General features: G+C 37.5%; 1 protein-coding gene across 1 annotated transcript; it reads right to left on the minus strand.

Annotated features, from left to right (window-relative positions):
* Positions 1-101: 101 nt before the first annotated feature.
* On the minus strand, positions 102-20,551 carry LOC114351964 (zonadhesin-like). Its single transcript, XM_028303335.1, has 28 exons — positions 20,444-20,551; positions 20,122-20,217; positions 19,495-19,701; positions 17,645-17,839; positions 17,358-17,555; positions 16,928-17,125; positions 16,319-16,525; positions 15,832-16,020; positions 15,392-15,586; positions 14,733-14,933; positions 13,564-13,758; positions 12,956-13,162; positions 12,540-12,728; positions 12,109-12,303; positions 10,118-10,318; positions 9,520-9,705; positions 8,893-9,093; positions 7,476-7,676; positions 6,922-7,104; positions 6,404-6,601; positions 5,846-6,046; positions 4,480-4,662; positions 3,679-3,876; positions 3,384-3,569; positions 2,845-3,039; positions 2,168-2,356; positions 1,593-1,799; positions 102-1,199 (listed from the first exon to the last, which is right to left on the minus strand). Exons 1-28 carry the CDS (start codon positions 20,505-20,507, stop codon positions 994-996), a joined length of 5,271 nt encoding a protein of 1,756 aa, XP_028159136.1. The 5' UTR covers positions 20,508-20,551; the 3' UTR covers positions 102-993.
* Between the last annotated feature and the right edge of the window lie 1,608 nt (positions 20,552-22,159).

Here is a 22,159-nt window from a genome sequence, read left to right on the forward strand (position 1 = left end):
CGTCCACTGCTGAACATAGGCCTCCCCCAATGCTTTCCATGTTACCCGGTTGGTAGCGGCCTGCGTCCAGCGCTTTCCTGCTACCTTTAACTATTACCTTGTTAGTAAAAACCTTGTTCAAACGTCTCCTAAAACATAATAGACGGCGCTTGTTACCGCCCGCACCAACCCCGCGTACCCCGCTACACCATCGAGCATATGCGACCGCTGCCCCGAGAGAGAAAGGACTGACCGATAGCTCGCCCGCGTAATGATGTACCATTTTCTAATTTCATGGATTTTTCCATGAAAATGTATGGTCGTTTTTATATTTTATTATTATTTTTTTGCATCAGTGGCCTACTACCAGCCCTGAGATTTGCGTTGTTTTACAAAACCACACCCTGTATATTCTGCAATAACAAAATTTTAATTGTAACGTCTCAGAAGGTGCTTTGTAGTGATTACGTAGATCGTACTATGTCGTGAGCGTATTATGATCATGCAGCTTAATTTGGTAATTAATTATTCACGTAACTTGTTAGAAGTGGATACAGGAATGTTACGGGGTTTTCATTAAAATAAATTAAACCAAATTATTATAAAACTTTATTTCAGCCAAAAGCTTAGAATTTCTAGAAGATAGTACCTATCTGTTGATACACATTGATTTACTGAAGTTAGAATGGATAATGGAATGAACATGGTTACTATGGTCTTATAAAAGTTTGCCTTACTCATATGGCAGCAGAACACAACAAGAAAGTATTTGTTTAAAAATAGCAGAAGACTTTACTCGGGAGAACATAGATTTAGATATCTGTATTTTAATCAAGTTACAATTTACAGTAAATTCTTTATTACGGTTTGTTCTGAAGGAAAACAAAGATGATTTATGACTCACTGACATTAATATTATTGAAAGAAAAAGGATAAGTACTGGAATTATAAAAACATACAAAATTATAAAAATAACCAAAAACAGTCTCAATAGCTATTTAACAACTAAACTCCTCAACAACTTTCGTCGCACTGATCTTGAGGGATGCAGGTACCATTCTTGGCTCTCAAGAACGATTTTTTGCAAACGCAGCCCCCTTTACAAGTAGTTTTGTCATATTTTGGACAAGTAATTGTAATGTCTTTGTCAACACACTTCTGGGGGCGACACAAACCATTGATGCAGGTCGAGTATTCTTCATTCACTTTACATGTTTGTTCTGAAAGAAATGAATATAAAAAAATATAATTAAATAAGATACTCTTGCATACAAAATAGATAAAACAGTTGATAGGAAAATATTATTTGCAGACAACATATTATTATGTTTGAAATGAAAATATGAATGGCAGTCAACAATAATGTCATAAAATAAATTAAAGAATTATAAAACAGAAGAATTAATAAAATGTACACTTAATTTCCATGTAATATTTCTCATATTTTATCAAATGAAATGAAATAGTTTATTCAGTACGTAGGCCCTTTCCAGGGCACATAAATACACGTCCCAAATATAGCTTGCCCTACCACCACTTCGGGACAACATAAAATATGGGATGGTAATGAGAAGAAGTGGCGGAAGAAACTCAAACAAAACTTTTAAACTTACCTTTGCACTTGTTTTTCGAAATGCATATTCCTTGTGAATTTCTGTAGTAGCCCTTTAAGCATCTACACGCTGGTTTACAAGGTACCACGATGCCAATCCTAAATTTAGGGCATGTCGCATTTTTCAAATAGTCAGTACAAGTTTCTCCAGGGCAAACTGGCGGACAGGATTGGTATTTTTCATTTGGACCATCACAGGGGAATGGAGCTGAAACAAAAACGGTACTATAGGTCGTTCAACGAAAATCGAGGCGAAGATCACACTGATGTAACATTTATATCATACAGAACACAAATAACACATTACACATTCAAGTTCAAAATTATGTCAAATACATTACCACGCTCTTTTTAAAAAATGTCTGAAAGTGAGACACACAAGCACTTGTTAGTCCGACTACGCAAGATTATCATCGCCGACAGCGGTTGAAATTTTCACAGTTCAATCTATTCGTTGAGCGACCTATGCTTTTACCAAAGTTTGGTAAAAGCATATTAAATCGCTCATAATGTTTTCAATAAATGATTTCTAAAACACATGGTTTAAGTTATGGACCAAGTTAAGTTAGTACTTACGACATTGAGCTGTAGCTATACATTTTCCGGTTTTCCTGTTCCGGTGTCTATTGAATCCACACACACATCTTGGTGAAGGGCATTTTTTGGGGATTGGACATGTTAGAGACGAGTTCCTAGATTTAGGACAATATTCTGCATCACATTTTATTGGTGGACAAGTGGATAAAATTTCACCCTCTGGACACGCTGGAATCATAGACATAGTCATATTAATTATCATAAAATAACTTTCATTTGCTGAACATTCAAATAATTATGGCCTTTGTCCCTCTGGCAGGGTGCGATCTAGGTGGAGATTGAATTTCTAAGATTGATTGAAAAGACAGAATTCTTAGTCAGCTTTCGTAAAGTTGCTATTTGTGTATACGTGTGTGTGTACATTGTATATTGTTAGCAAATAATATTTTAAGATGGTAACTTGTAATGAAGAATGTGAAGTTTTTAATGTATATTCTTCTATATAGCAAATGTATTTTTCTAAGATTTAGGAACACTAATTATAAGGATCTGGAAATAAAAATATTTTGAAATGTTTAGTAAAGTGTTTTATTGTTCGTCATTGTGTCCAAGCGCTTATTAATCACATTAGTAGTTCAATTTGTCCTATGTTGTAAGTGTATGTGTATCGTTTGTGAATGTTTGAAAGTGTCAAGTAACTCTTCATCATTACTCACTCTGTTCACACTGGTCTTCAGGCACACATGTGCCGTTCTGAGCTCTCAGATAACCCTTTTGGCAAATACATCCAGGAGTACAGGTATCATCAGATATCAATGGGCAGTTCAAAATTTTGCCTTTGTCAGCACAGCTTTGGCCGCAAGCACTATTGGCACATGTTGAGAATACTTCATTCACTTTGCATGTTGGTGCTGGAAAAAAAATCTAACTTATATTTTTGTTTTCACGTCCAATATTATAAAATGTCCAGATATAAAGAGCCAATTTACTTGTGTACCATTTGCCACAATTTCACTCCTTTCATAATCACTATCCCAATTCCCATCACTACTAGCACCACCATCATCATCACCATAGAACGTCTACTGCTTTAGCCCTTTCTTTATACTTGTATCTATACATATAGATACAAGCGCCATGCTTCCAGCAAGGTTCTGTCATTTTTATCAGTTCGTCATAAATACCGTCACAGTGCCCTTGACAACTAGCTGAATTATTAAAGATGTAAGATGTAAAAAAAGAATATTATACTAACTGCATTTCTCTGGCAAAACGCATTTATTCAAGTTGCCATCGAACACATAACCTGGTTTGCAGTCGCAACCGTTCAAGTTGCAAATGAGGGGGCATACTATAGGATCTGTTCTGTTGTAAGTATCACAAGTGTTGCCACAATGCACTCCACATCCAGGGACGGCGTTCTCATCACCTCCACATGAAGCTGTGAAAAATATTATTAGCAATAAGTATACGAGTATACTTGGTAATTTTACACAATTACTTCTAGCCCCATCTCTCCAAGCGTATACAGATGACAGCATTTCACTTACTCTGCTCTTCACACTGATTTTCAAGCACACATGTGCCATTCTGAGCTCTCAGGTAACCGTTTTTGCAAACACATCCCGCAGTACATGTATCGTCAGATATCAATGGACAGTGTACAATTTTGCCTTTGTCTGCACAGTTCTGGCCGCACCTACCATTAGCACAGGTTGAGTACTCTTCATTCACTTGGCATGTTGGTGCTGAAAAATAATTATTGAGCTACATTTTGTTTTTGATTACCGAACCCTTTATTTTGATTACTCGGCGTGAAATATTGCATATTTAATTAGAGAGTAGCGTCATTTTAGTTGTGGAACAATGACTGAGATTCTATCCATTTTATAATTATAATCATCACCACCACAATCATCATCATCATTACCACTTTCACCGTCACCACTACCAACATCATCACAATCATCACCTTTATCAAAAATGTCTATTGCTTCAGTTCATCCCTTAGTTTCGGAACAACTGGACACAGACAAGCGCCTTGCAGCAGCAGGATTAGGATCCATGATGGCCTACCATCATATTAAATTTTAGATGTTAGATGTAAAACAAGGACAGAATAGGTAGCGAGCCTCTAGCCTGAGGCGGAGCTGCGGACAAAATGTCCAAGCTAGGACAATAATTCGCGGCTCCGTTTCATTGGGCTCTGGTGGACACCGTATGGTTTTAGTGGGTAGGCCCCGCCTTTAGTGAGCAGGGGGGGAGAGTCCCATATCATAACCCACTGGCCGTCCCCATCGACCAGTGGGTATGCACAAAGCATTTCTCGACATTAAAAAAAAGGTACTTACAGCAATTCTTTGGCAAAACACATTTTTTCACGTTGCCATCGTACACGTAACCTTTCTTGCAGTCGCAGCCGTTCAGGTTGCAAATGAGCGGGCACGCTATATCTGTGCGGTTGTAGGTGGTACAAGTGTTGCCACAATGTCCTCCACACCCTGGGACAGCGTTATCGTCACCACCGCATGAAGCTGTGTAAAAAGAATTTATAAATGGAAGTGGGAATTGCACACAATGCCTTTTAGTCCCATCTAAGCCCCTAAGGTGGTATGGTGATCGTGTAGATTGAAAGTTTAGTCGGGTTGTTAATCAGTATGAACAAGAGTATCAAAGTAAGTAGGGGAGAGTTCGGTATATTGTACCGCCGGGTAAATTGTACCACCCTCATATTTCGTAAAGTATTTATTAAATGTCTGTAATTGCAACACTCAGCGATACACAACTAAAATCAATTAATATCGGCCATGTGGTTTTTGCCGTGACAACAAACACGTGTGTTTTATTTTGAAAAGTATTTTTTCATTGTTTTCAAGTAACTTTTGACAATACATGTTTAGTTTGTAATTTTGTTAAATTTAATCACAGGGTGTTTCTAATATATTATTTAGAAGCGTAAATTAGTGTGGATTACAATTATTTGAAACATTTTTCGGTATTTATAAGCTATATTTTTTACCAATTTTTTAAAAGCTCTATCACCTAGTCGGCTAAATTGTACCACATCAAGTTGTATGGAACTTTACCAAAGGATTTTGAATTTTTTTTTAGTAAATCATATTTTGAAGTTATAATAGCGTAGTTATGTTTGACTAACAGTAAATGAAAGCAAAAGACTGGCAAAGTAGATTAGGAACAAGTGTGCGTTACGATAATTGGAATTACAAAACTTGTACTCAAAATCGTGATAACGTGTTAAACAATATCGATTGTCTATGTTGTTAACTACTGTTCCTTTTCGTTTTCTAATTTGTTAAGAATGTATCGTATAATATTTTGCCATAGTTTTTTTATAGGCTTGAAATTTATTGAAATCCAATTTAGTAACCCTGTGGTACAAATTATCGAACCGGTTGGCTAAATTGGACCGAAGCTCTGAACTCGTACTTTGTTGATTTGTGCTAAATATACAACAATCATGTTAATTAATACTTATGAAATAGTAAGTTGAATAATGTATCTTTTAGTATATACCATGGACATTAGCAAAAACAAAAGAAAACTATGTGTAAAATGGGATTGAAAAAAACTGGTCCAAATTACCGGACTCTCCCTTACATTACACCGATTTGGTCTCAGCTGATTCCTCATAAAAATTAGGAGGAGCTGACCAAACTATTATCTGTAGTTGGACTATTAGTATAAAAATGTACTTACGACATTCTTTTTGTGGAATACAAATTCCTTTATCATTTCTCAAGTAACCAGGATTGCATAAGCATCCGGGGCCCGAAGAGCATGGCCCAACGCCGGGGCCCACAATAGGGCATGGTACTGGGAACCCAGCTTCCTTGCAGGTTTTAGGTTCACAAGTACCAGCGGGGCATTCTGAGAGGTATTCGTTTTCCTTGCATTTTACTAAAAGGAAAAGTTATTGTGAAGAGATTTGACAAAAGTATTAACACTTTCCCGGACAGTAACCCAGACACAATAGAAGTTTAATTGTTAAGACGGCTATAGCAGTTTACTGTCCAGGAAAGTGTTAATATTAGTAATTAATATTGAATTTCAGGTCCATTTATATTGGTACCAGGCCAGTGCAATTCCAGTGGTTGGTAAAAATTTTACGGTTAAAGATATTTTTTTTCTCAAAATATACGTGTGCAATATTTTTTGATATTAAAATTGACTGACTAAAATTTTTTTTTTGGAAACAGGCCTATTCCTTCTAGGCTTATCTCTCCAAGCTTGTACGGATGATAGTACTTCACTTACTCTGCTCTTCACACTGATTTTCAAGCACACATGTGCCATTCTGAGCTCTCAGGTAACCCTTTTTGCAAACACATCCAGCAATACAGGTATCGTCAGATATCAATGGACAGTGTACAATTTTGCCCTTGTCTGCACAGTTCTGGCCGCACACACTATTAGCGCAGGTTGAGTATTCTTCGTTCACTTGGCATGTTGGTGCTGAAAAAAATAATTATTGAGCTACATTTTGGTCTTGATCATGAAACCCCTTATTTTGATTACTCTAACAATCCCAGTGTTCGACTCAAAGCGTGAAATATTGCATATTTAATTAAATAGCAGCATTTTAGTTGTGGAACAGCGGCTACGTTTCTTCGCAGAATTGTAACCGCTGTTGTCTACTGCTTCAGTTCATCTCTTAGTTTCAAAACGACTGGACACAGACAAGCGCCTTGCAGCAGCAGGATCCTACCATCATAATTATTAAATTTTTAGATTTTAGATGTAAAATAAAATAAGGATAAAGATAAAGTACTTACAGCAATTCTTCGGCAAAACACATTTTTTCACGTTGCCATCGTACACGTATCCTTTCTTGCAGTCGCAGCCGTTCAGTTTGCAAATGAGGGTGCACACTATATCTGTGCGGTTGTAGGTGGTACAAGTGTTTCCACAATTTCCTCCACATCCTGGGACAGCATTATCGTCGCCACCGCATGATGCTGTGTTAAAAGAATAGTTCAGATAAATATCTTCGGGAATTTCACACAATGCCTTCTAGTCCATCTAAGCAAAGGTGGCATGGAAATCCTGTGTGTAAAACGAATAAAGTAGTTTTTATAAAATAGCATATTTAGTATTATTTGTATGATGTTAATCAGTGTTTTCTTGATTTGCTGTGGTTCATTCAAAGGTGATATGACATAGAGTCCTCGCGGAGTACAAAATTTATGACAATTTAATTGGATTGTTAATCAGTAGGTATGAACAAGCATGAAAATAAGCACACGACACCCATTTGGTCTTCGACGAAAGTATTGACCGATAAAAAGTTTGTAGTCTCCAGGGACTCTTAGTATAAAAATGTACTTACGACATTCTTGCTGTGGAACACAAATTCCTTTATCATTTCTCAAGTAACCAGGATTGCATAGACATCCGGGGCCTGAAGAGCAAGGTCCAACGCCGGGGCCTACTGTAGGGCATGGTATTGGGAACCCAGCTTCTTTGCAGGTTTTAGGTTGGCACGTACCAGCGGGACATTCTGAGAGGTATTCGTTTTTCTTGCATTTTCCTAAAAGGTAAATAAATTTATATTGTGAAAAGAGGTGAAAAAAGTGTTAGACTTGCTACAAAAAGCCTTCGTATTAGAACTGCTTTGAATTTAATATTGAATCAAACACAGATTTAACTGACCACTGATTACTTGGGTCGTTATCGATTTTATATTTGCAACGCATACCCTTGGTACCAATGGTGTGTTGTGTGTATTTCAAGTAAACTCAGAATCGCGTTTTGCCAGTTCTTAAATATTCTGTAATTTGATAGATTTGATGTACCGTGAAGGCTGCAGGTGTGTTTCATGTCTCACAAATTAAATAAACACAGCCAAGGTCTCACCAAAAAGGTGTTTTTCGATGAGAGAAATTTTAATTCTTAATAGGTATAACGCCAATTAAAGAAGGCAAACAAATTGCAACTGAAGCTTGTTGTCAAGTCATGGTAAAAATACGGGAGGTTAGCAACGAGCTGCCTGATCAACAAAATACAGGTACCTACTTATAATTTGCATACATTAATTTATTTTGTTAAACAAGTGTTTCAATAGTCGCAGAACATTATCATAGTGTGCTTTCCACTGACGTACCATCTGTGTATTTGTCTATTATAATGTTTTCCATATGTTATAGGTTAGCTCAAGTGGTTAGCTTAGTTAACTGAAATAAACAAAGTAATAAATTACATTATTTTTAAATACCTACCTATTAAGAAACACGTGCAAGTTAAGATCAAGTGACTCACATTTTACATTTAAAATTAAATATTCTAAGGGCTGATTTTTCAATCGTCGGATAACTTTTAACTGAAGAATAAGTTTGGCACGTTGACAGTTTCAATATGGAAAATATGTCAAAGTGACAAGTTTATTCTTCAGTTAAAAGTTATCTGACGATTGAAAAATCGGCCCTAACTCGATTACTTTTAGTTTATATCAAAAATTAGGTAATTCAAAATGTGTGTGTAACGAACGAGTGATGACATGTGATACTAGGTATTCTGTGAATTTCTGTGATTATCAGTAAATTTTGTTCTGCGGATTGCTCTAAAGAAATCTATCAAAGCAGATATTTGTCTCACTGGTAGATTTTATTCTGTGATTGATCATAATATTGAAATAGAACCAAATAGAAGCCTCAATTTACGTTTGAATTAGAATCCAGTTTACACCTAGTCCTTTATTTTCACGAAAACTCTATTGATATTGATATTAGTATAAACCTTGAACATACTTGGACACTTCTCTATCGGTACACAGGTGTCGTTGTCAAACGATGCTCTCAGGAACCCTTCTTTGCATTCACATTGTGGTATGCACTGGAAAGTGTCTCTACATAGAGGAGGTATGTCAAGATCACTACAGTAGTGTTTCAGGCATCCATCGCGACCACATTTGGAAAATTCTTCGTTCGCTTTGCATTTTGGAGGAGGATCTGTGGAAAAAGGGTTTCTTTGACTAAGGGAGTGCACTTATAGATGCGGGATAAGCCTGAGCCAGTAAAAAGAGCTATTTAATAGAAATTATCAAGAGGAATGCATCTATCAAGAAAAGGACGTAAATTTTTGTTTGAGCCAAATAACGTCCACTGCTGGTAATTCGTTTCAGCCAAACGACGTCCACTGCTGGACAAAGGCTTCTCCCAAGGTTTTCCACAATGAATGCTGCCCGCATCCAGGCTCTTCCCGCGACCTTTACCAGATCGTCCACCTAGTAGAAGGCCTGCTGGTATCAATTTGGCGCATTTGGATTAGTCTGGTGTTGGATTTTTGGCTTCTGAGTCTAATATAAAACCAAATGTACCATCAATTTTTGCATTAATTCGAGCAGATCAATTTATTAAAATGCACTACATGCTTACCACATTTTTCGCTTGGGACGCAAGTTCCGTTTTTGGCTCTCAAGAATCCTGGTGCGCAAATACATCCTGACTTACACACTTTAGGGTGCACACACACTACTGGCTTGTTGATATCTGAACATTTTTGCTTGCCACATCCACCGTTAACGCAATCGCTGAATACTTCGTTCTGCTTACATTGAGGTGCTACAACATTTTGTTTTCATTGAAAATTCCATAATTTTACTTTTCCAACATCTTGAAGATCAACCACAATTGAGTGGAGTAAAAAAAAAACTGGTGTTTTATGTATTAAGAATGGGGTAGGGTGGGTATGTTGCAAATAAAAAAGACGGATTTGGAAAGACGAAGATCAGGAAAAAAAAATATAAAGACAAAGGATTGAATTCAGTTTTAATAGAATATTATTTTATTTATAACAGTTGCCAAAAATTTATAAAATGACCAAGTCAACATAATATAAAATCACAATACATGATGATGTTATATCTAATGGAATTGAATTTAGGAAAAGTTTGATTATAAGGTTCAAATTCAATTGGGGAAGCTTGGAAGTTGTATTATGCGCAGTACATTCTTTTACGACAATATTACTTACTGCAGTCTTCGGGCAGCACGCACTTTTTCAGATTATCATCATAGTAATAGTCTCTGCCGTTTATGTCGGATCTGCAGTCACAAGCGTTGGAGTAGCAGATCAAGATGCAAGCTTTTGGTTCAGTCTGGTTTACGTTGGAGCAGTGCCTGTTGCAGTTGACTCCGCAGCCGAGGGTTGCGTTCTTGTCACCACCACAGGATGCTGTGTAAGAAGAACAGGTGTAATTTTTAGTCCAGTATAGTAGAGGACTTGAAGGAAGTACTAGAAAGGTCGTTCTGAGAATATTATGATTGTGACAGAGTGCTGGTTATCTATCTATACTTATAATAAATCTGTAGAGAGGTCAATTCTGTACATGAAATATATTTTCAAAATAACTATCAGGGGGTGATTAGTGATCGATACTGATGCAACCAGTAAAATTTTTGTCTGTCTGTCTGTCTGTCTGTATGTTCCTTATAGAAACAAAAACTACTTGACGGATTTTAACGAAACTTGGTACAATTATTCTTCATACTCCTGGGGAGGTTATAGTCATGAAGCTAAAGATAAAAATGGAGGGCAAACTTGGAACAAAAACTTGAGTCAAATACCTACTTATATCTATCTCGCTCTCTGTGGCCCTACCTCTCTTTTTAGTGTGAACTGTAGTATTGCTATCTCCTGATTTAAATCTCCTAGTAAATTCTTCGAAATAGCCAATTCACTAACCAAATCATAAGTTAAACAAACAAATAATTAAATATTTGAACTACGATTACCTAGTTGAATTAAAAATCACAAAATTGTCGGCCGTTTAGGTTTAATGTGTTGGCGAATCAGGGAATTTCCTGGGGAATCGGTACCATGTGGCAACATCGGCCCAATCCGGCCCATCATGGCGGTTGTTTACTATTTTGTTTATTATGCAGTTAATTTCGTTTGAGATTGTTTACAGGAAATAATCATTGTTTTATCACAAGAAATGATGCAAAATTTTGTAGTGCGTGGTTGCGGTAGTACGTGGTGTCCTGGAAGTGACATAAGATTCCACGCGTAAGTGTTTATTTCGTGATTTCCGACATTGGATCATTGTAAACATTTTTCACATTTTTTACTGTAATTTCTTCTTAACGTTTTACCAGTATTTACACTTATCATTTTTAATGATACCTATGTCAAGAAATAAAGATTTTGCATTGAGTTTCATTGAATTTGAGCAAATTTATATTTTTTGTTTATTTAGAAAGAGAGAGTCTGCCCACAGAGAGCGAGATAGTGATACATAGTTTGTGCTTCAAGTAGGTATTCGGAGTCTGGCCTCCATTTTTATCTGTAGCTTCATGGTTATAGTATACTTAGGAATTCACACGGGAACGGGAATTAGCGGTAAAATCCTTTTGTATGAAAAATCTAAACCGCTTAAGTTAGACGCTTGAAATTTGGCATGCAGGTACCTTAGTAAACTTAAAGCTTAGTTACAACAGGATATTGCAAAATTCCCACGGGAACGGGAGTTAGCGGGAAAAAACATTTGTATGAAAAAATCTAAACCGCGTAAGATAGATGAAGGGGGTAAAACGGGTTCCACGCGTACGAAGTCGCGGGCGGCCGCTAGTCTAGAATAAATCTCGTGAATAAAATGTCAATGTTTGTTTATATTAACTAAAGATCTGACGAATGTTTTTTTCCACTATAGTTACTATTACTTATTCTGTGCTATAGTCTACAACCATAATGGGCTTTATAATCACAAGTTCGGTGATAAATATTTGGACGGCAAGTTGTGGTGGTCATATAGAAGATTGAGTAGAATTTGTTATATTGTATGTGGCATGTGCTTGTTAATAAATTCTTCCATCGATGAATATGAGCCTTAAGGTCTTTTCATATTTTGCTCACTATCCTCATGATAGCCTGTAGGGAACTTATCTGTCATTCTGATTACTTCATAGCTCTGGCGATAATAATATCTGATAATCTGATGTTAAAGTCACTAGTTTTTTACTTACGGCATTCGTTCGATTGAATACATCTGCCATTTTCGTCCCTCAAATAGCCGTCCCTGCAGACACACCCTGGCTTCCCTGGACAAGGGGCTCCATCTTCTCTGGGGGTACAATTCTTGGGGAATCCAGCTTCGTCACAGGTTTTAGGACCGCACAGAGTTTCTGGACACGGGTCGTATCTCTCGTTTGTGGGACACACTGTTAAAAAATACAATTTGAAACCTCCGCTTGATGTTTTGTTTTTTTACGAACATTTTTTCGCCAATACTGGTAAATTGCCAGGTTTTAACTGAGATTCTTTAAAGTAAGACGGACGAATAATCCAGACAACTGAGGAAGTTACTTTATAACTTTTATTATATCCTTGAAGAATTGATTTGGTATAAAATTAAATATGTTACAAAAAGCCTAAATTTAATGATTGTTTTACTAGCCTGGGCAGTCTTTGATGGGTATACATTCTCCTTTGTAGTCTCTCGCGTAGCCTTCCTCGCAGTAGCACATTTCGTTGCACTTCACGTTTATAATCGGGCAATTAGTTTGATTTTGTTCCTTTATAGTATCGCATACGTTGTCACAAGCACCGCCGCATGAGTAGAACTCGTGAGGACCAGTACATCTCGCTGAAGGAAAAAAAGATAAATAAATTAAAATAGATTAGCGCCTGTGTTGAATTTACATTTTTTTTATGAACATTTTTATAAGTATATAAATAGGTACTTGTCTACGCACTACATGGTCACGAACTAAATGGTCTAAGTTTGGATTACCAGAGTCAATAATAATTCAATTTATTACACACTCCACTCGTTAATTTTTTTTTCTACTACACTATCGAAACAACACTTACAGCACTCTTCGGCAGAAATACATTGCCCAATTTTGTTTCTGTAGTATCCTTTCTTACACCGACAGCTGGGATTACAGCCAGGCCCGGTGTTGTTGGCTGGTCTCAGAGGGCAGTGGTAAATAGCATTCATTGTCTCGCAGGTCTGCGGCGAACAATCAGGGCATTTGTCGTAGACTTCATTTGTTCCGCAATTCGGTACCTTTGGTGCTGGAAAGTGACATCAGATTAATCTCTAGGCAGCCTTATGCGAGTTGCAGACTAAGCTATTTTTCATAGTTGTGTGCAAACTTTACAAATACATACTAAGGACAACTGCGGCTTTTATGCGAGCTAAGCGTAACTGACCTAGCTAGCTTAACTTTTGTTCTACATTCTGTTTCTGTTTCCAAAACTGACCTAAGGTTCTCCTTTTCTACAATGTTGTGAAAATTCTTAACCTTTCCGCTTATTTTGATAGATATGAAGATTCAGGAAGTCGTTGAGTCTTTGGCATAGACCAGATAGATCCCCCTTTTGTAACGTATTTTCTACAAAAAGGGGATCTTTAATCAGTTTCTTGTCATTCATTGATTAAAAAGGTTTTTTACTACACAGTGCACAGTACTTACGACATTGCTTCCTTGGAATGCAAACTCCATTGGCATCCCTCGCGTAACCATCAATGCATCGGCACCCCACTACGCAATCCTTGTCTCCCGGATTGGGTGGTGCTGCACACCTTATGAGTCTAGGGTCAACGTCGCATCGTCTGAGAGGGCATGGTGTGTCGCAAGGGTCATACTGTTCGTTGGCAGGACAAACAGCTGCAAGAAATAAGATGAAGAAATTATATTTCGATATTTTGATGGGAAACCGTCTCTCGGTAACATAAAACCAGGTTTCCACTAAAGCGGAGCGGAGCAGAGAAGTGTGTCCAATCCACAGATCACAGAAACTAAAGGGAGATGTGACAAGGGGGCGTGGCCGGTGTCGCAGCAATATGAACAAAAATCACATTGCTCGTGAAAGCAATGATGACAGCAGCAACGTCATAACGTAAACAGCTTACATTGCTTGCGTAGTACGAAATATTATTCGAACGTCGAGTACTGATACCGCAGTGGATAATGAGCACATATTTTGATTTCTTTGTGTGTGTGAATTTCTAATGCGACACTAAGCGCTCCTGCACACGACGCCGCGCACCTACACTGTTCATACGAGCCGAGTAAAGACCGCCGCCGCGCCGCCACCCCGTTGTCAAATCATAATTATTTCGCTGGCGGCACGGCGGCGGCGCGGCGGCGGCGCGGCGGCGGCGTCGTGTGCAGAAGCACTAAGGCTGAGTTGCACCACCAAACTTTGACCGTAACTATAACGATAACCGGTGCTTTTTGTAGACAGTTTGACAGATTTTTGACCCAGCCTAAGTTTACTTTTTCAGCATCTTGAAGATAAACCACAATTGAGTGGAGTAAAAAAACTGGTGTTTTATGTATTAAGAATGGGATAGGGTATGTTGCGAATAAAAAAGACAGATTTGGAAAGACGAAGATCAGGAAAAAAATATGAAGACAAAGGATTGAATTTAGTTTTAATGGAATATTATTTTATTTATAACAGTTGCCGAAAATTTATAAAATGACATTTCAACATAATATAAAATCACAATACATGATGATGTTATATCTAATGGAATTTAATTTAGGAAACGTTTAGATTATAAGGTTCAAATTCAATTGGGAGAGCTTGGAAGTTGTATTATGCGCAGCACATTCTTTACGACAATATTACTTACTGCAGTCTTCGGGCAGCACGCACTTTTTCAGATTATCGTCATAGTAATAGTCTCTGCCGTTTATGTCGGATCTGCAGTCACAAGCGTTGGAGTAGCAGACCAAGATGCAAGCTTGCGATTCAGTCTGGTTTACGTTGGAACAGTGCCTGTTGCAGTTGACTCCGCAGCCGAGGGTTGCGTTCTTGTCACCACCACAGGATGCTGTGTAAGAAGAACAGGTTTAATGTAGTCCAGTATAGTAGAAGATTTGAAGGAAGTAATAGAAAAATCGTTCTGAGAATATTGTGACACAGTGCTGGTTATCTAGAAAAAATCTCGTGAGCAAAATGTCAATATTTAAATTAACTGAAGATCTGACGAGTGTTTTGTCCATTATAGTCTACAACCTTAATGGGCTTCGTAACGACAAGTTTGGTGAGAAATATTTGGATTGCAAGTGGTAAAGGTAACATAGTCTTAAAGAAGATTGAGTAGAATTTGTTATTCTATCTGGCATGTGCCTGTATCTGATGAATATGCCTTAGCGTTCTTTTTCACATTTTGCTCATTATCCTCTTGAAAGTCTGTTGGATACTCATCTGTCAGAAGATAAACTACAACATTTTACTTCTTAGCTCTGGAGATAATAAATATGTTACAGCCACCGGTTTTTTACTTACGGCATTCATTCGATTGAATACATCTGCCATTTTCGTCTCTTAAATAGCCGTCCCTGCAGACACACCCTGGTTTCCCTGGACAAGGGGCTCCATCTTCTCTGGGGGTACAATTCTTGGGGAATCCAGCTTCGTCACAGGTTTTAGGACCGCACAGAGTTTCTGGACACGGGTCGTATCTCTCGTTTGTGGGGCACACTGTTAAAAAATACAATTTGAAAACTCCGCTTGATGTTTTGTTTTTTTTACGAACATTTTTTCGCCAATACTGGTAAAATTGCCAAGTTTTAACTGAGATTCTTTAAAGTAAGACGGACGAATAATCCAGACAACTGAGGAAGTTAGGTAGGTACTTTATAACTTTTATATATCCTTGAAGAATTGATTTGGTATAAAATTAAATATGTTACAAAAAGCCTAAATTTAATGATTGTTTTACTAACCTGGGCAGTCTTTGATGGGTATACATTCTCCTTTGTAGTCTCTCGCGTAGCCTTCCTCGCAGTAGCACATTTCATTGCACTTTACGTTTATAATCGGGCAATTAGTTTGATTTTGTTCCCTTATAGTATCACATACGTTGTCACAAGCACCGCCGCATGAGTAGTACTCGTGAGGACCAGTACATCTCGCTGAAGGAAAAAAAGATAAATAATTAATAAATTAAAATAGATTAGCAACTGTGTTGAATTTAAATTTCGTTTTTTTTATGAAAATTTTTATAAGTATACAAATAGGTAACGAGAGGGAGAGAGGAATGAGAAATATTCGGTTCGCGAGCAAACATCAGTGAGCAGAAATTTTAAACACTCACTACATGGTCACGAACTAAATGGTCTATGTTTTGATTACCAAAGTCAATAATAATTTAATTTATTACACACTCCACTCGTTATTTTTTTACCACTACACTATCGAAACAACACTTACAGCACTCTTCGGCAGAAATACATTGTCCAATTTTGTTTCTGTAGTATCCTTTCTTACACCGACAGCTGGGTTTACAGCCAAGCCCGATGTTGTTGGCTGGTCTCCGAGGGCAGCGGTAAGTAGCGTTCATTGTCTCACAGGTTTGCGGTGAACAGTCCGGGCACGGGTCGTAGACTTCATCAGGTCCGCAATCCAGTACCTTTGGTGCTGGAAAGTGATCAGATAAATCTCTAGGCAGCCTTATGCGAGTTGCAGTCTAAGAGCTAAGTTAAGTTAGTTTAGCTTGACTCGCAGTTTTCTATAGTTGTATGTAAACTATACAAACACTATGGACTGCGGCCGCTATAGCTAAGCTAAACTAAACTAACTTAGCTTAACTTTTGGTCTATATTCTGTTTTTGTTCCCAAAACTGACCAAGATTTTTCTTCTCTACAATGAATACCCACAAGGCGATAGACTAATGAAGTGAAAATTATTGTTAACCTCTCCACTTATTTTGATAGTGATGATGATTAAAGGTTTTAAGCCTTCGGCATTAACAGATAGAATCCAGGGGTTTTTGATCAGTTTCTTGTCATTCATTGATTAATAAAGTTTTTTAAACTTACGACATTGGTTTCTTGGAATGCAAACTTCGTTGGCATCCCTCGCGTAACCATCAATGCATCGGCATCCCGATACGCAAAGTTCGTCTCCCGGTTTGGGTGGCAATGCACACTTTATTAGTGTAAGATCGACGTCGCATCGTCTGAGAGGGCATGGTGTATCGCAAGGGTCGTACTGTTCGTTGGCAGGACAATAACCAGCTGCAAGAAATATTTCTTAACTTTGTTACAATAAACACACAACAACAACAGTGGGACGTCCACCCACAAGGTCGACCGGCAACATCAATTATAAAGGTAGTAGGAAGGCGCTGGACGCATGCCGCTACCAATCGAACAATATGAAAATCATTGGGGGAGGCCTATGTTCAGCAGTGGACGTTCTATGGCTGAAATGATGATAATGATGACAAAGTTTTTTTACGCTACTTACGACACTGCTCCCTTGGAACACAAACTCCGTTCTTATCCCTCGCATAACCGTCAATGCATCGGCACCCTACTACGCAGTCCTTGTCTCCCGGATTGGGTGGTGCTGCACACCTTATGAGTCTAGGGTCAACGTCGCATTGTCTGAGAGGGCATGGTGTATCGCAAGAGTCGAACTGTTCGTTGGCAGGACAATAACCAGCTGCAAGAAATATAGCTTTATTATTTTCCCTTAAACCTAACAGCTTTCCACCTTTGTTTCAATATACAAAGATTTTTTACGCTACTTACGACACTGTTCCCTTGGAACGCAAACTCCTTTCTTATCCCTCGCGTAACCATCAATGCATCGGCACCCCACTACGCAATCTTTGTCTCCCAGTTTGGGTGATGCTGCACACTTTATGACTCTAGGATCGACGTCGCATTTTCTGAGAGGGCATGGTGTGTCGCAAGGGTCATACTGTTCGTTGGCAGGACAAACAGCTGCAAGAAATAAGATGAAGAAATTACATTTCGTTATATTGATGGGAAACAGTCTCTCAGTAATATAAAGCCCGATTTCTACTAAAGCCGGAGCGGAGCAGAGAAGTGTGTCCAATCCACAGTTCACAGAAACTAAAGGGAGATGAGACAAGGGGGCGGAGCCGGTGTCGCAGCAATATGCCCAAAAACAGAACACATTGCTCGTGAAAGCAATGATGACAGCAGCAACGTCATAACGTAAACAGCTTACATTGCTTGCGTAGTATGAAATATTATTCGAACGTCGAGTAGGTACTGATAACGCAGTGGATAATGAGCACATATTTTGATTTCTTTGTGTGTGTAAATTTCTAATGCGACACCAAGAGTAGGCGCACACCGTTGATTTTTAGTTGGCCGATAGTTGTGCCCGATTTCAAATTGTATGAAGAATCGGCCAAATCGAATCGGCGTAGTGTGCGCACTCCCATACATGCCCAATGCCCATACTGATCAACAGCCCGACTAAACTATCGACCGACGAAAAATCAACGGTGTGCGCCTACTCTAAGGCTGAGTTGCACCACCAAACTTTGACCGTAACTATAACGATAACCGGTGCTGCCGCCGCCGCTGTCAAATAAATTTGAAATTCGCTATAGAAAAAAATTTGAAATTCTCCGCTCCGCCTTGGTGGAAGTCGGGCATTAGTCTCGATAGCTCATTGGTAATAGCAGTTAGCCCTGTAAATGAAAGGTATAAGGACACCACCTATGGTCAATTATCAAGCGCGCAAAAATATTTTATTAGTAATTATTATTCATCATAACATCAGCACCACCCATAGAGCAAAAAAAACTTGAATATTAACTATTTCTAGAATTGTGTAATAATTATTAGATTCTGGTTTTTTGGTTCAAGGCAAAGCGCCGTAATTGCGAATACGACCTTTATGACAGGGGGAATCCCCCGGCCCGTTACGTAGCATCATACCAGAATCAAACAACTTTTTTAGCATTATCTATAAGGGAAAACACAGAATGCTTAGGCTGTTAACTCATCGGGATAAAATCTGCGGGGAAATTTTCTAATATGAATAATTGAGTTTCTAATATGAGCATCATTGATTATGTTATGACATTCGTAAATTAAGAAGAAAATGGAGTGGAGTTGATAGTAATTTTTGGAAGGTGATCTTCAAGGATTTAAGTTGTTAACAGCAGTGTAGGTATCAAGATAATACTCGAACAGTATTTTATTTCTTTTGTTTACCTTAGTTCAAGGTTAGGCACATTTTCCAAATGATAAATGAATTGTTTTTGCGATTTGTTGGGCAACAACTATTTAATTTCCTTTATCAAATTGTTATTCGTTTCCTTAAAAGATAATAAAAAAGTTTTTCTTTTATTTAATTAACGGTAGGTATTTAAGTAACGAAATACCGAATTAACCAAAAATTTACTATTATTTCAATTCCTTCACAATAAACATACCTACTAATTCCGCGCTGTAGGGACTTAGAAGCATTAGTTCAGGAAAGTTCTGCCACCAGTTCCACCATTCCGTTAAAACCCACATCAAGGCAAGTCGAGATAGATAGACAGTAACAAGAGAGAGACAGGGTATTAATCAGCTTGTGTTACAGCTATCAATATTCAACGCATTGTAATCCTTACGACACTTGTCCCAAGGTACGCAATTTCCTTTGTCGTCCCTGAAGAACTGAGACTTGCACCGACAGGCTGGTGGTGGGCAGTTAGGGTCTCCAGGGACGGGGGCTGGTGCACAGTCGATCAGGGTGTCATCAATGCCGCACGTTTTAAATGGACAGGGTGGCGGGCAAATTTCCAGCTGCTCGTTTTTCTTAGTACATTTTGGACGGGCTAAAATTATTTGTTCAGTAAGTATTGCTGAAGGTGATCGCTCATTGAAGTGATCACGCGAATTCGTACCTATAGTTTGATAAAGACTCAGTCTAAGTAGCAATTGCTCAATAGTGGCATGCTTTCGTTCGTGCTATTAATGAGCATGTGTAACTGACCTTTATGCTCAAATTCTTTGCCAACATTTACTTACACTAGGTACATGCAAATGATCTATAATAAAGTGAAGCTTCCACCTTCGGCCTTATCGTCACTTACCATCAGGTGAGATACAGGCCAAGAGCTTCCTCGTTGAGGATTAAAAAAAAATATATTCTTGAGCAAAGACGACAAGCAAGCAATGCTCGTTTACTAAGTACCTACATTATCAATATAAAAAACTGTTAATCATGGCAATGACTTTAATTAGTTGATACTTACGAGTGCCGCATTTTGGTTTTACTAATGATGATGATTCGGAGTTTAATGATGATTCACTTTCTTCGACGTCAGAGCTTTCAACGACATCTACAGCATCTATGAATATAAACATTTGAATATTATAAACAGTAATAAAAATGATTATAGATAAACAGAACATCGTGGGACACGTTTAGCTATTAAATGTTATAGTAATCACGATTATAAATACAACACGACACGAAAATAACAAACGAATAAAATATTTATATAAAAACATAAAAAGGAAAAAATATGAGACCGTGTAGATTTAAAATTTGAAAGGAATGAAAGATAAACGTACCTTGAGCCACAGATATTTGAATTAACACGCTGGCAGCGACCAGCAGCACAAAATACTTCAACATGTTCGGCCGAGCGAGAACACCGTCTACAGTGATATCAAGATATTTACCTCTTTTATACAGCAACGTGCACTTGTTGAAACAACTCACAATATTTAAATGGGTGTAGCCGTAAACTAATAAACGCATTGTTAATACCGTCTTTTGTTTAAAAAATGTTTTTTAATTTTTTTCGTTTCGCAACTGTTTTCTAAGGGCAATTAGGTAAATTTATGTTTGTGTAGGTATAATTATCGTAATAAAAGTCTTTAATCTAAATAACTAAAGAAGAACCGCAGTTTTGCCTATTATATTTTCTACTACCAATAAGATCCACCAGGATACAGTACGAAGTAAATCATGACCTTGTGGATCATACTGTCCATCTTCTACCCTCAAACCTAATCCTAATGAAATTCATTCATAATTCATCCCCACTCCACTGTTTTTTTGACTTGACTTGGCTAATTTCCGCGCAGTGTAAACGCAGCATAAATTAAACCTAGAAATAAATGAATCAAACGTAATATAATATGGCAAAAGCAGATAAAAATTTCCTCCTAACCTAATAAAAGTTGTCAAAATAAGCAACGGAATAAACTTTTAGTCATATTTTTTAATGATTGTTTCCAAATAAATAGGTTAGTCCACTATCACTTCACAACACATACAGTTATCATAAGATTTATTACCATTATTAACGCCGTTGGTTTCTTAATAAAATAAAATAAAAATAAATAAATACAGCGATTCCAAGAAGTTATTGTTTTTAATTTTAATGTTTGCAGCTAGAGTTGAATTATTTGCTTCAATATCATTTTATTTTGCATTAAGTAAATACTAAATAGGTATTCAAATATTATATCGGAAGCCACCTGTTTGTAACAGATGCATTAATTCTACGAATGTGATGATTTATTGAAGGTAGTCAATACCTTATCTATGAATATTCTTCCATATATTTATTTCATAGAAAATTTAATAAGTATTTATTTCCACTGTGTTATAGCGATTTTAGGAACTTTATATTATTATTATTGAAAAAATATTTACGAGTCACTATACATAAAATAATAATAAAGAGAAATTAATATTTTTGATTGTTTGTGTTAAAATAAGCTTCGAAACCATTGGAGCAATTTGAAAATTTCTTTCACCATTAAAATCTTAAATTACTTCTGATAAATATAGACAGTACGAATTAGCTAGCCTTACATAATTTTAGAACGTAGGTAATCACTAATCTTTGTTGAGAAAGTTAAAGTTTGAAAATATAAATAACTTGAAAAATTCGAACTGCCTATGGTGGGAATCGAACCCACGACCTTTAGCTTGCCGGGCGACTGCTCTTCCATCTGATCTGAAGATGCAACTTTTAACGCTAAAAATTTATTAAGGCTTGGTATTTCTGCTAAAGTAGGTATTTCGCGCTGTCAAAATCTGCGCGCGCAATACTTCGCCGAAGACAGCGCGCCAAAGAGCTCTCGCGGCTACACAGTATAGAAATACGCAGTTTAGAAATACGCAGTTTAGAAATACGCAGTTGGTTAGGTTAGGTTGACTTCCTTCCGTTCAAGCGTCACACTCACAGCACTTTTTAATACAAATCATATCCAAGTGATACAAATTAAAACAACTTTCAAAATTTTTGGGAATATATTTTAGAATCGAATAAA

This window comes from Ostrinia furnacalis, unplaced genomic scaffold, assembly GCF_004193835.3.
Source record: "Ostrinia furnacalis isolate ACB-3 unplaced genomic scaffold, ASM419383v2 OfSCF1232, whole genome shotgun sequence".
NCBI classification, from domain to species: Eukaryota; Metazoa; Arthropoda; class Insecta; order Lepidoptera; family Crambidae; genus Ostrinia; species Ostrinia furnacalis.

Excerpts from the sequence above, each read along its gene's own strand:
- LOC114351964 (XM_028303335.1), bottom strand. The coding sequence starts at position 20,507 with ATGTTGAAGTATTTTGTGCTGCTGGTCGCTGCCAGCGTGTTAATTCAA. Across the intron at positions 10,319-12,108 it reads TATTCAATCGAACGAATGCC|CATCCTGTGGTGGTGACAAG; the intron begins GTAAGTAAAAAA and ends CTTCTTACACAG. Across the intron at positions 3,040-3,383 it reads CGTTTTGCCAGAGAAATGCA|CACCAACATGCAAAGTGAAT; the intron begins GTTAGTATAATA and ends TTTTTTTTCCAG.